Here is a 13,942-nt window from a genome sequence, read left to right as displayed (position 1 = left end):
GGTCATTGTCTCTAAGTCTACTTAAACTCCTTCAGGGACCTTTGGTGAGGAATAAGGAGAAAAGTACTTTTAGTTTGTGGTCGGAAAAGTAACCTACTTCCACTTTCCAAGTCAGACTCACATGTATAAGTCATTTTAAAAGACCAAAACAGCATAAAATGACTTCTGATTACTGGGAGTGATTAAGTCTTGCAAGGTAGCACACACTGCTGATAGAAATCATCTACGTCCTTTCATTCCTTATCTATCTCTCAGTCTGCGACTGGCTCCATATCTATATCGCATCCTTGTCTCTCTATTATCTTGTCAAAAGCTTTGCACAGTGAGTGCATCAAAATAAACTTCAGTCAGCATGACTGATGTTCGATAAAGAAAAATATGCCAAATGTCCTGTGGAGGGAAAGACATAAAGAGGTGTGGAAGCTGAGAGGAAAGGACGCAGACTGTCAGGAAAAAAGTGGCTATTGTGCCCAGAGCTCAGAAACTTCTCAAAGTTCAACTACAAGTCCATGGGGTCTGCTGAGTGCCAGCCAGGGCAGAAACATTAATATTTCATTTGAGGCAAAATCTCTCTCTGAACATTAGAGAGAGAGAGGAGGCTTGTTGGCCTGGGAGTGTGGTCTCACATTGAATTTTGAAGTCATAAATGGATGTTTCAAAACTGCAGAGCGGGTGGTGCTTTAGAGGTCCTGAGAGGACAATAAATCATTTGGTCACACGTACTGTAGCTACGCTTGGGCCTCTCTGGATCAAAGAGCTCTCTCAGTACCTCTGTACCACATACTCTACAGCTCCAGTATGAAGTGTAAGCAGGGAGAGAAAAAAGATCTCTGTTTGAGAAGTTACATCTATATATTGCAACATCCATTTGTAATAGCACTGAGATATCTGTGAACAGACTATGTGGCAGTCCAGCTTCACTAAAGTTACATCACTCTGGTGTATTAGCAAGTACAACAACCACATAAACCCTTACAAAACGCTATTTGTTTGCAAGAACGTAGGAATGTTATACTGCATTTCTATGTACTGTATCAATACCAGGATGTCTTGTTCTGCAGTTTAGTAATCCTTCCATAGGAACTCTAATGTAAATTCAGTGCACAAAGCTTCATTTGACATGGGAATCTAACTCTATAATGTCATCGGCAACTGTATCTTATGCCCTCTACAGTGGCATAGAAAACGTAAGTGGACAAAACGTAACAAAGTGTCCACTAGGGTACCGGAAAAAACATGATAAAAGTGCCCTCTACAGTGGTGTGCCCATCTAGTGGAGAAAACGTGATGAAGTGCCCTCCAGGTTGCCCTTCCAGTGGCGAAAACATGATAAAAGTGCCCTCTACAGTGGTGTGCCCTTCCGGTGGAGAAAATGAGATGAAGTGCCCTCTAGGGTGCTGTTCTAGTGGAGAGAACGCAATAAAGTGCTCTGTGATGACTCAATGTGCAAGAGAACATGATAAAAAGGTCCTCCATGGTGCCCTTAAATTGGAGAAAGCATGATGCAGGGTCCCCTTCCAGTGGAGAAAATGTGATGCAGTGCTTAATGTGTACCATTGAAATGGAGAAACATGATGCAGTGCCCTGTGGGGTGTCCTTCCAGTGGAGAAATGCTGTACAGTTCCATACGGGCTGCCTGACAAGCTGTAAAAGGGTTTGGAACAGTGTCATCAGGACTTTCTGCATACTAGTGACCCACTGAATGCAGCTTTTTTTCTGCCTGTGCCCCTCAGACACTCTGAGCTTATGTCACATGTGAAGCCTATGCTAACAAGTGGCACCATTGCTGTGGTTGTCAAAGGTATAAAGCAGCACTGTTATGAGCAGGACATTGGTTCTTCACTGGTTTATCTTTAAAGGCAGCTCAACAGATTCATCTTCCCTGCTGTCAAAAAGTCTTGTTCACTGGACTAACGTGGAGTTGCATTTAGCTGACATTACCGCTGCAGTGGTTGACTCAAGGCTTGCTAGAGATTGCCCTCTTGTGGTTATGTTCTACAATGCAACTTTAGTCTCAACTTAAAAAGCAGAGAGCAATGACACATTGAGGGATTACATTTTTTCATTTGACTGAAATCTACATGTGAAAAACAAAAACAGTGGAGAGCAATCAATGGATTTCAGTGCACAGAACTTACTTTGTTAATGTTGAAACATAAATTTGCCCACTCTACATCCAAAAGAGTATGTTCATTCTGAGGGCTCCACATTTTCACCATGAAGAGGAACTATTTCATATTGTTCTTATTTGTGCTAAACCAATCACTGGATGTTTACGACGGCACATTTAAGAGCAAATGTGTGAAAATGTGAACAAGAATCTCAAGGATTTTGCAAAAGAACTCCCAAAGATAACAGAAAACATTAAGCAGATGTTGTATTCACATCTTCTCCTTAATAAAACCAGAGAGTTTAAATTGTGCTGCACAATTAGGCCTAACGACATCCATGAGGAAAGTTATGTGAGACCAAATGATTATTTCAACAAACATTTGCCTTCACTGGCTGCAGCCTGGTCTGACTCCTTGGGGTTTTGCAGTTGTAGGGGGTCTTGGATGGATCAGTGGAAGGGTCTTCCCTTTGACACTGGCCTCTGGGATGTCGTGCTGACCTGACTGGCGGCTCGCCTGTCCTAAGGTCTTGTCCCTCTCCAGAGTCACCAGCATGGTTTGCTTTAAAACTGCTTGGTATTTTTCATGCATGCGCTTTAATGCAGGTTCGTAGCTGCTGCACTGCACTTTAAGCTTTCGTATCTCCTCGATTAGCCTGTTTTTCTCCTGGATGACACGCTTATGCTGCAGCCGGTGGAAGTCTCTGGCTTTCTGGACCCTCATCAGGGTCTCAGCTGCGGCAGAGACTGCCAGTTTGTACTCCTTTCCCTCCCGTTGCGCGTTTTTCAGCTCGCTCTCCAGGCGCTTGTTTTCAGCATACACGTCCGGTACCACACCAACCCGCTCTGTATCCAACAGCCCTTTCTGCACCAACTCGCTCCACTCAGTCTGAAGACAGTCGAGTGTTTGTGTCATGCCCATTTGGAAGAGAAAGTTGCGTAAAAAGTCACCCACCGCCTCAGATTGGTGTGCGGTGGGCTTGGCAGCAGCCTCTGCCCGGTCCTGGATAGCTTTCACCGTTGCCTCCAAATCTTCTTCCCCTTCTATCAAACTCCAGTCATCTTCCAGAGATATTTCTTCATACTGAAAGTCATCCTCACTTTCACTCTCCTCCTTTTCTTGGTTTTTCTTAGTGGCGCTCATGCTGTCATTTGACACAGCCAGGGACAGAAAGTTGTGAGGTTGTTATGGTGACTGTTCGGTCGTTTAACGCGAGATTTCACGAGTTCGCGTTTGCCCCATTGCATCCGCCATCAAACAATCATGGCGGACTACCAAGAGGCGCCCTTGGCCACTCAGCCAAAAACACTGGACCCAAATGAGTATTTTCACGTCTCGACGAAGGTGCGACAGGCCGAAAACCAGAGGGCAGCACTACGGGCGAATCTGAAGCTGCAATATCAGACGCAACTCAATAACCCGCATAGACACGAACTGATTGTAAGTGGCTACCTAACGTACTAGCTAGCAATGTCACCCTTGACAATGGTTCAGGCTACTTGCTAATGGTAGCATGTCAGGGCACATAAGTCACCCAAACCCACGTTTACATAGGTATAGTGGTGTGAACTATAGTGTCGTATATTTATGTACACATGTGTTAACATGCGGGACTGGGTGACATTAATGTACCAGGACGGTGTTATTTTTGACATGCGTTAGTGTGCAACGTTAACATTAGCTTATTAGCTTGATGTTGGAGTACACTGAACGTTTCGTTGAATAAAAATGCTTTCAGACGTCGTTAATACTTTATTCCTACCTCAGCTGCTCACATTTAACTAGTACAACGACTTGGAGCCCAGTTCAGTATTTCGTTCTCAAAATTTGAAGTGGCTACCTACTAGCTAGCAATGTCTGAGAGGACTGTTAGACTATGTCCAGGCAAGTATGTTTAAGATGAACTACAGCGTATTGCCAATTCTAATTTACTTTCTGTGGTAGACCCACACTATATGATATGGAAGATATCATGTATCTTTTAAAATAAATGTACTGTTACTTTTAACAAAATTAGATAACCTATGATGTACTTGCTACGTACCTGTAGTTAATGTTGTTTCCCCTTATTGTAGTTCTCCTGCAGTCACTCGCGTCCATTCTTTGCACACTTTGGCCTTTTTCACAGCAGACGTTCTAGTTTGTCAGAGCAGGAAAGACACAGGTGTTCCTAATAACATTCACAGTGCCTCAGCTTTACTCAGGTGACCCCCGCAGGTCATGACAGTGAGGCAGCACTGTTGTCTTCTTTGTAGTGATGTGTTGTAAATAATTGTTTGACTCCTTTCTCACTTTTGTCTGCAGACATTCTGTATACAAAATGAAATAATTGAAATTTCATTCCGTATTTCTGTCTTTACAGGAAGACCCTGCTTTGACACGCTGGGTGCATGCACGCGGCAACTCCTACCCAAACTTTAGGCCCACATTCAAGACATCCCTGCTGGGTGCAATGTTTGGAGTTGTGCCTCTCGTTTTCTTCTACTATGTCTTCAAGACAGACAGGGTATGAGACAAAAAACACTGAGTCTTGTTGCTGTATTATCACGGAGTGCTTCATGAATGACGAGACTCCCTTATGACTCCTGAAGCAGCAAGTTCCATAACTACACCATCTTTTTGTATAACTTAAATCTCTGTAGTACATATACATTGGCACACGTTAATGTCTGGTCCCAGAAGCAAAAATAAATCAAGCATGGGCACAAATATTGATCATTTCGAGAACCATTTAGTGACAGTTTCAGGCCACTGACATTCTTTGGGGTATAAACAGCAAGACTGACAGACTCAAACTAAAATAGGTAAAACTGAAATCGGAGAAAGAGGACGATATATGCCCACATACTATTACAGGTTACTGCCATCTTCTTTCCATTATATCCATCTGATGTTATATTGCAATGGCAAACTGGTGGGTAACACATCAATGAATGGTAACTCGACATAATGCTGTGAACAACACAGTACTGGCATGTGACCACATGGGGTAATTTTACTTATGGTACAGAACTAATATCATATTTTTTTAGATACCCAAACACAGTGCTAATGCTGAAAGATTAATTTTGCCTAAAATAATCTAAAAATATGATCCTTGTTCATAAATAGCATCATAGATATGTGAGATGTTTTTTAGTTGAAGACTGGGACTCATTCCCTTGTCTATAGGTGTGCAGTTGATGTGGTTTTCTTTTTTGTCACAGTTCCATTCAGATTAGAAATGAATGCTTCTCTTGAAATGCCGCCTGCTTTCATTTTCCTCCCCATTGTCATGGAGATTCACCTTCTAAATCCTCGCCAATAGAAATTCCAGCGAGAATTTTGTGCAATTGTCCCACTGCTGGGTTATCATGTTTGTCTCCCCGTCTCCGCTGGGAGGAAAAAGCTGCTTGAAAATCATACAGCACTCACTCATAAAACATGCGGTTGGCAAAATGTCCAGAAGGTGAAGAGGGTGAGGGTGATATGACTTTGTTGCCATGGAAACTGGATTAACCCATTATCTGTTTGTCATCTGTTCTACAGGATGCGAGGGAGAAGCGGATTCAGGATGGAACCCTCGAGCGCAAGTTCAGTTTGTCATCATGAGCTCTGATGTACAAAGTCCTCCTTTATGCATTAGTGATGTTGGTGCGTGTAATTATTATTATCCAAATAAAATGATATTGTCAAAAACAGTTGAACGTGTGAAATGGTGGCAAGATACAATATTTTTAATGTGCACATATTACATGTCCACAGACCAGTGTAGGGGCGCTGCACAAACAAATGCTGGAGCTGCATATTGACCAGTAGATACTGGAGTAGTGACGCACACAAGAGTGCATTTACATTTCAGTTGTAAGTGAAAAGGTTGCTGCTAAAATCCTTTGTACGGGAACAATTTACATAGCCTAGATGTGATTTTTATTGCAAACATGACAAACACCAAATTCAACAAATATGTTTCCATTTTGCATTTGGCAACTAATTTTAGCTGTCTGTATACAATAAATGACTTTATTCCTTCTGTAAGTTCCTCAACAGACCAGATCAAACAACAGCCATGTTCCATATTGGACTGATGATAGTTACTTTTTTTTCATAAAGTGAAATTACACTTTTTTACCTTTATATATATGTGGTTTCTGCTTTGTTTTATTACTGTTTGCTGGGCTTCCATTTGGGATTAAAGTGGCTGCGGAGGTTTTCCCAGCACTGGTAGTAGCTCTTGTCAAGTCTCTGGCATGTTTGCAAACCCCACTTGGTCACTGCCATACTGAAGGATGATTCAAACATGAAAGCCTGAAGGAAGGAAAACACATGTAACATATAATCAGTGACATGATTACCAAGTTTTCTCATGAAATCCTAGACTAGTTGACTTTTTTTTTTTTTTTTTACCATTGTTCCCTCCGCGACCCTCTCAGGTTTGAGCTCAGCAGTGCTGTTCTTCTCAAAGCAGTCAGCATCTGGGCCGTGTGGGGTCATTATGCTGTGGAGGCTGGCCCCTCCTGGCTGGAAGCCCTCCTCTTTGGCCTCATAGTGGCCTTTGATCAGACCCATGAACTCACTCATGCAGTTACCTAAAGCGACAAGCAGGGGGTGGTGTAACACAGCGCTGTACTGGTGGCAGTGTGTTTGATAAAGAGCAAGCTTCAACACTGAGTTCCACTAGATGGCCTTACAGATCTGTGGTGAAACAGACAAAAGGTGTGTGCCTCAGTTGACAAGAGTCATACAGCAGGTGGATTGTTATCACCCACTGTCTTGACGCTGGTTGGATAAATGGACATGTTAGCTTCTGCCTGGCTTGTTTCATTTCATGATAGACTAACATTAGCCTCATTAGACTGAATCTGACACTTCCAATCGAATTAGGATTCAAATTCAGCCACTTAACCAAGGTCTCAAAATTCATCATTTTATCAGTCTTCCCTGCAAGATGCAAACAAAGCACCTGAGAGCTGAAGCAGGGCATGTGTTTGTCATCATGGTCTTACGGTGATAGTACGGTGGGCGGAAGGTGTGGTCAGCCACACCCCAGCGAGGGGGGAAGATCACAAAGTCAGCAATGGCCACACCTGGTCGCGTGGATTTGGCAGTCAGCACGGTGAAGATGGATGGATCCTACAGAGAGACCAGGAGGAAAACAACATGACTTTAAAGGGTTTTCTAGCCAGTTAGGGTTGAGTCACCTCAAGGGCAGAAAACATGTATTACATCGTGGTGTAATTTGCTGGACTGTGTCTGTGTCCTTAAACTCTCACCGCATGGTCGAAGGCCACGCAGTTGATAACCATGAAGTTCTTCAGGTTGTATTTGTACGGTGTGTAGTTCCCGTGCCAAGCCACCACATTGAAAGGAGAGAAATCCTGTGTGCAGAGCACAGAACGAAACAAATAAGACGAGTCTACCCCAGCAACAAACACAAAAGACTTTAAATTGAGCTTTTCACAGGGAAAAAGGAATAATGAATAATGTCTTTGTAATCTTAAATTCCCAGAGAGAGTACTTCTTGACATAAAGAGAAAAAAAAACTGGTCATAATGAAAAGGGTTGATTGTGAAGGAGGGTGTGCTTCTTTCATTCTTTTTTCTCTTTCATTCCCCCTGTTCTTTGTGAAACGAGTCTCCAGGTATTATGGGGTAATTGGCTTCACAATCAAACTTTCCCAAACTTTGAGCATTTTGACGCTCGCGGCGGCGCAGTTATGGGGGGAGGGAGCAGCAGTAACAGTGGGTGCAGAGATATTTCTTTATCTTGATTGTTAAAACCACAGCAATTTTATATAGTTTCTCTGTTCTGATAATGTCACTGCGAAAAAGACATTCAACAGCAGCTCTAAAATCAATATAGTTCATTACAACTCAAGCTGCCTCCTGAGTGACCTGCGTGCTCCTTCCACACATGCTCACGTACCCTTCCACACATGAACAGCTAATGCACACTAACAATAAAACCTCACAGACACATATGCTTACACAGACATGTGCTTAAGTAAATTCATTCACATTACATAACATAAATAATTCCCTAGAAAAAAAATCCTTAACCACACACAATTTACAGTAGTTACTATACAAAAAGGCCTTTGGGAAACCCTGTGCAGGTAATCTCTTGGACATTCGTCTGTAGTAACTCCACTACATTCGATTAAAATCAGGGGAAAAAATGGAGGAGAGCGAGCACTTGCACACAAATGCACACAAAACACAAACATATTGGCCCAGTCAAGCAAATAATAAGTTAATTTGAGCAATTTCGGCGCTCTGCGGGGGAACAAAACAGCAGGACCAGACGGGAGCAGCAGCATCTTCCCTGAGATGAGGCCCCACGTCCCCCACCTTTTTTTTCTTACCCGTGCAGCCTCATCCTCCTGGCTCTAGGAAGGGTGGACACCAGGAAAAGAGTGTCAGGTGCAGACAGCAGCCTCCACCTCTGACACCCAGCGCCTAACAGTGGGCGGATACTCAAGCACAGGCAGCCATAGAGATGGAAAAATGTTTGTTTTGCTACAAAAAAGACAGTATCTTGCCCTTGTGTACTTCCTTCGATAAATAATAACAGTGTGCTTTGACATGGTTTCCACGGTTACAACCCCCCAACCCCCGCCCCTGACAAACCTCTCCTCCCACCTCCTCCCTGTCTCAGTAAAAAACCTCCTGTCAGACATTATGTGTCGATCCAATTATGTGCCCAACAGGACATTTCAGGAGGGGCAGGATCATTCCCTGAGTGAAATATGGTGAAATTAATGCTTAACTTAGAAAAGGTTTTTCCTACAAAGCAAAGCTTCACAGGTACACTGTCTGTAACTCCAAAATGCCTTAACTAATTATGAGTGATTAAGACTCATAAGGGAGTCGAGGCGGAAACCTGCTGAATGGATAACAGCTAACGCTTTGATATTAAATCACCAGGAATGGCAATTCAATCGGCAGGAGCAGCTAATGGATCATATGCTTCACTTGGACAGCTTCCTGTAAGTAATTGTTGCGGTTCAATGGTGTTTACTGAAGCAAACATACCTAAATAGGGTAATAGGCCAAGTATGCCATATGTGTGGCTCTCCTGTTGTATACTGTCTGTGTACATGTCAGTGTACTGACACACAAACTGAAATGTCACCAAAAAAAAAACCAACAACACCTGTTGGCAGGCGAAGAGCTTTCCTTGGTACTTGTTGATGACGGTGTAACCTGTGGCCACTTTGCGATCCTCATACCAAGCAACTGGACACAGGAAATCTCTTGGGTTGGCGAGACCATTGGCTCCTGCAAATTATAGATACACAGTCATACATATGCACACACACAGCCAAAAATCAAAATCTTTATAAGCAAGCAGCTCTGTGAGGCTGTACTTTAGCACAGCAGTACTTTGACCTAAAGGCTAACATCAGCATGCTAACAGGTTCACTATGACAGTGCTAATATTCTGATGTTACGCAGGTGTTATTAAAATGTTCGTTATTGTAGTTCAGCATGTTTAGCTAATTGCCTCTAAAGAAGTACAATCAAGGTGAATAGGAATATCTATATTTATCTCTCTCTCTCGCTCTCTCTCTATATATATATAAAGAGAGAGAGAGAGAGATAGGAAGGTTGAACACGCATTCACACTCACAAACACCATATACACACCTATGGGTCCCAGGTCAGGGAGTTCAAATTTGGCTCCGTACACCTCCAGTATGTAGCCTCTGGTTTCTCCAAACACATCCACACTGAAGCGCATCCCTTGCTGGACAAAACACATCAGAAGCAGCGGTGAAGGGAAATTTGGTGCTGTGGGATGAACCAAAGCTGAAGGGACTTACAGGGTTCATGGACTAATGTGTTTCAAAAAGCACATGTGCTGCAAATGCCTGGTGGTCCCACTTTCTGTGGCTCAAATCTCTTTCCACTGTTATTTATTTTTAAGGTCACTTTTTGAAAAGTACCGAACTACGTCTTTCTAAATATGGCAAATGGGATGTCAGGTCAGACACAATGGTGGATTTCTGTGTGAGAACTGGGGAGATGAAAAACATAGACCTCACCTGGATGACACAGATCTCGTTCGGCTCGACCATTATTTTCCCAAACTCTGTGGTGATCAAGATCTCACCCTGCTGGGGGACTAGAGGGACAAACAGACAAAGAGAGGCAGAGAAAAGAAAATTTGAGGGAGAATAAGGACCGGGGATTTGAGCTATCATTGTTCTTGTGATGGATGACACTGAAAACATCAATAGCCCTTTCCCTCACCAATCAGAAAGTCTCCATCTGAGTTGTTGAAGCACCTGGAACAAGAAAAAACAGAGAGAACTGGGAAATGATCGTCATGGCGTAACCAAACCATTTTGTAGCTGTTTGATATGAGAAATGCATCCTATTTGTTACATGATGGGACACATTTGCACATAAAACCAGTGCATACACACCTGTCAACCATGGAGGTGTTGCAGGTGTATATGTGGATGCCAATGCCGTTGCGAGATTTGGCATCTCCAGCACCACAGACAGTATGCAGACCCTGCAACACACAGATGTGCAAAAGTCAGTGAACTGCGAATCTTGAATGAAAAACGAATGTGGAAAACAAACGAGTTCAACTCACAGACACAAAGTCCACTTTCTTCTCCGTGGATTTGGGGATGGTGAACGGCAGCCATCGGAGCTGTGAGAGAAACTTCACAGTCACAATCTACGTATTCGCTATATGGAGAGAATTTAAAGGAGTTCATTGGTACAGATTAAAGTATTAAAGGCCCTTAAAACATTTTCTTAATTAGCTTCTTACTATGAGCCATGAGACTCAACTTCCAAAGTTAGTTCTCATTGTTTTTATAATAGATTTGAAGTGGGCAGGGCTCTGATGGAAAATGTGACATCACACATGTCTGTGCACCAATCAGAGTCAACATTTGAATGTAAATGCAGTGACAGTTGTTGGATTTCTTTGCTTATAGAACTACCCATCAAATCTGATCAAACCTCATAGTCCGGATGATGCAGATGAGTTGAGCTTTTGAGTGTTAATATGAGTTTGACATTTTGTAAAATACGCTTGTTCACTTTATTCCAGAGAATTAGAAGATTAGCCAGGAGCCGACAGCCAAGAGCCAGTTATCTAAGCGTAAGGACTGGAAACAGAGGGAAACAGCTAGCTAGACATTTCAGGGTCTTTGCCACAATTCCCAGGTTCTCTACTTGAAGCAAAGACAGCATCAGCAGGAACTCATCCTTTTGAGTCTTTCTATACCTGGTTAGGGTCAGGCTCCACTTCGTTCCAGTTCTCTGTTAGATTTCCACAGGGCAGGGGGGTAAAAGGCTTATGCTTGACAGAGGGCAAAATGCGGTACAACCAGCTAGAGAGAGAAAAAGAACCAATATCAAGTCATTCCTGAAAACTGAGCTCCATTTGGTCTTATGGTGGTAGGTGAGCTGATTTAAACGTCAGAAACAGGTGAATACCTCCTCTTGTTGGCTGGCCGCGGGCAGGTGAAGGCCGAGCCGGAGAGCTGCTCAGCGTAGAGGCCGTAGGGACAGACCTGAGGATTGTTCTGCAGGGTCATAATACAGGATGTTAGCACTGTGTGTTAAGTGACGGGACCAGATTTTCATATTTTCCTGTGAAACACAAACAAGTCACACCTCCTCACTCCTGTGGTGTCACATTAGGTATTCAGACAATTCACTTAAGCAAAACAAAATGTGCAAAATCAGTGAATAAATTATTCAATTAATTAAAGGGGGGAGATCCAAATGTGTGTTTTGGGGGTGTGTGTTTGTGTGTGTGTGTGTGTGTGTGTGTGTTACCTGTCCCTCAGGTAAAGATCCAGGACAGCGAGGGTCTTCAGAGGAAAACTCATTCCCAAAACCACTCATGTACTGCAAGAGAAAGACACCCGACACTGAAGTTAAGCCAAGTAAAGTAAAAAATAAATAAAAACACATGTAAACACCATGCAGCTTCATTGTAATGCAGGATAAATGTGTTCATGCTGGTTATAATTAAATTTGAAGGCTTGTCATTAAGGCTTGTCTTTTTGCTAATTGTTGTCATATTGATTCACATTAGATCTATGATAAAACAAACTGCAGTTATGCCAAATTTCCCCCCTTGCAGTCACCCATTATTTTTGTGTTATTGTGTTACAGAAACACACTAATTGCACTCACATCCTCCACAGTACGTTTTGGTCAATATTTCAATTATGATAGGATTACTACTCTACTATCCTTCTGCGCTGATCACCAGTAACCACGTCTTTCCCAACACAGAACTTGACACCATGTCACGAAATCTTGCTGAGTCATTGTTAGTCTGCAAAAAGCACATGGATGGTTTCCATATGTGCGCGTTCATGTGCCTTTGGTGCGTCTGCAGAGCGTGCGTAAAAGCGTTTTTGAGGCTCCAGATTGAACCGCGTAAAAGAATTTATGCACAGTAGGATTTTACTGCGCAAAAAATTCAACACTCGGTGCAAAGCTAAAATCGCAAGAACTGTCCTGATAAGTCGTTTTAGTCACGTTCATTCTTAAAATGCTCTTGAATGAAAGCTGTTACCAACGAGCTGACATTTCCTCTTGTCCCTAACGCCAGACACCAGTGAAATGATGCACACAGAGCATCAGCACTGGAGTCAATTGTTTGGAAGTAACTTTCAATGATCACTTCACAAATACATGGCTGTAAAATTTAAATATATATATTGAAACGAGGCTTTGCCACCTAAATATTATTGTTCTGGGAAGCTGTTCAGGCGCATCAGACCACATCTGGGCAGCTGCTGAATACAGCGCTGTGATTGGTCGGTTGCAACGCCGCCCTTCAGTCAGCCGGTCTGCTTCTGTTACAGTTAATGATGACTGGATGCGCAGTTTAACTTTGCGTTTTTCTGGTGCAAGTTATAAATGATTTACTCCTGCCCGTTATTCTTTCACGCAAACTTCGACTCACGTACAATCATTTTAAACTTTTGGGGCTTGATAGAAGCTCAGTGACTAAATACTAGGGAATCAACATTTCTATACCAAACACTATGTTATAGAAAACGATGCCTTACCTTGAGTCCAGCCATTGTGCTGTCAGTTCAAACTAAAGGCTGTTTCAGTGGTTACAAATCAACTCGCAGCTGTCCCTGCCTCACTCTTAACGCATTCTCTCCGGACAAAATCCACTGCAGGGCGCGTGTATGCCGCCTTATGAACTGAGAGCGAAAAGGGGGTTGGATTTGTACTCTTTCTCAATATGGGTTTAATTAGGCCTTGACAGGCTCCGTGACGCAACAGCAGGGTCTCATGCTAAGTTAAAAGGACGGGTCAGATGGCCAAAATGTGCGCAAACAAGGCCCAGTGTCGCTGCCAAGACAAATAAAAAGCAAGAGTGCACTGAAAAGCTTTGAGTGCAGCTTACAGGTAACAAATAGGACCTATTTAACGCAGTTCGTGAGGGAAAGACGTGCAATATCCCAGGCTATTGTTTATAGGGTCACAGACAGCTGCAATCCTGGCATGACCTTTCAGTCTAATATTGATCAAGGGATATTAACTATGGATGCTGGAGTATCATAAACTGATTAGAGCTAGTAATAAAATGCAGACTTATGTAGGCTAAAACGAAGAAAGCTGAATGTAAATTATAGTGTAACAGACACAACATGAGTCTGTTACAGTGACTTTCATCATAGTCAAATTGTGGTGAACTTATATGGGACTGCCTGTGTAAACAGTGGTGTCATGCACATCCTCACGTCCTGCAAAGCAAACATTGAGACAAAAAGTCTATTTGATAAAAAAAAAAAAAAAAAAATTGCTATACCTTTATTTATTTATTTATTTTATGTGTCTTTATTCTGA

General features: G+C 42.6%; 2 protein-coding genes across 2 annotated transcripts; one reads left to right on the top strand and one right to left on the bottom strand.

Moving 5' to 3' along the window:
- The first annotated feature begins 3,352 nt into the window (after positions 1–3,352).
- ndufb4 (NADH:ubiquinone oxidoreductase subunit B4) lies at positions 3,353–5,791 on the top strand. The gene is made up of 3 exons (XM_076721625.1): positions 3,353–3,551; positions 4,474–4,617; positions 5,640–5,791. Exons 1-3 carry the CDS (start codon positions 3,375–3,377, stop codon positions 5,700–5,702), a joined length of 384 nt encoding a protein of 127 aa, XP_076577740.1. The 5' UTR covers positions 3,353–3,374; the 3' UTR covers positions 5,703–5,791.
- A 16-nt stretch (positions 5,792–5,807) lies between these two features.
- hgd (homogentisate 1,2-dioxygenase) lies at positions 5,808–13,262 on the bottom strand. The gene is made up of 14 exons (XM_076721624.1): positions 13,150–13,262; positions 11,900–11,971; positions 11,555–11,643; positions 11,343–11,448; positions 10,698–10,757; positions 10,522–10,613; positions 10,346–10,380; positions 10,138–10,217; positions 9,740–9,839; positions 9,246–9,370; positions 7,364–7,468; positions 7,097–7,223; positions 6,498–6,679; positions 5,808–6,398 (listed from the first exon to the last, which is right to left on the bottom strand). The coding sequence occupies exons 1-14, from the start codon at positions 13,162–13,164 to the stop codon at positions 6,255–6,257; spliced, it is 1,332 nt and encodes a 443-aa protein (XP_076577739.1). The 5' UTR covers positions 13,165–13,262; the 3' UTR covers positions 5,808–6,254.
- Positions 13,263–13,942: the final 680 nt, after the last annotated feature.

Source organism: Chaetodon auriga, chromosome 21 (assembly GCF_051107435.1).
Source record: "Chaetodon auriga isolate fChaAug3 chromosome 21, fChaAug3.hap1, whole genome shotgun sequence".
Classification (NCBI taxonomy): domain Eukaryota; kingdom Metazoa; phylum Chordata; class Actinopteri; order Chaetodontiformes; family Chaetodontidae; genus Chaetodon; species Chaetodon auriga.
Note: the sequence above shows the minus strand (reverse complement) of the source record. Positions and strands in the feature narration are given on the sequence as shown.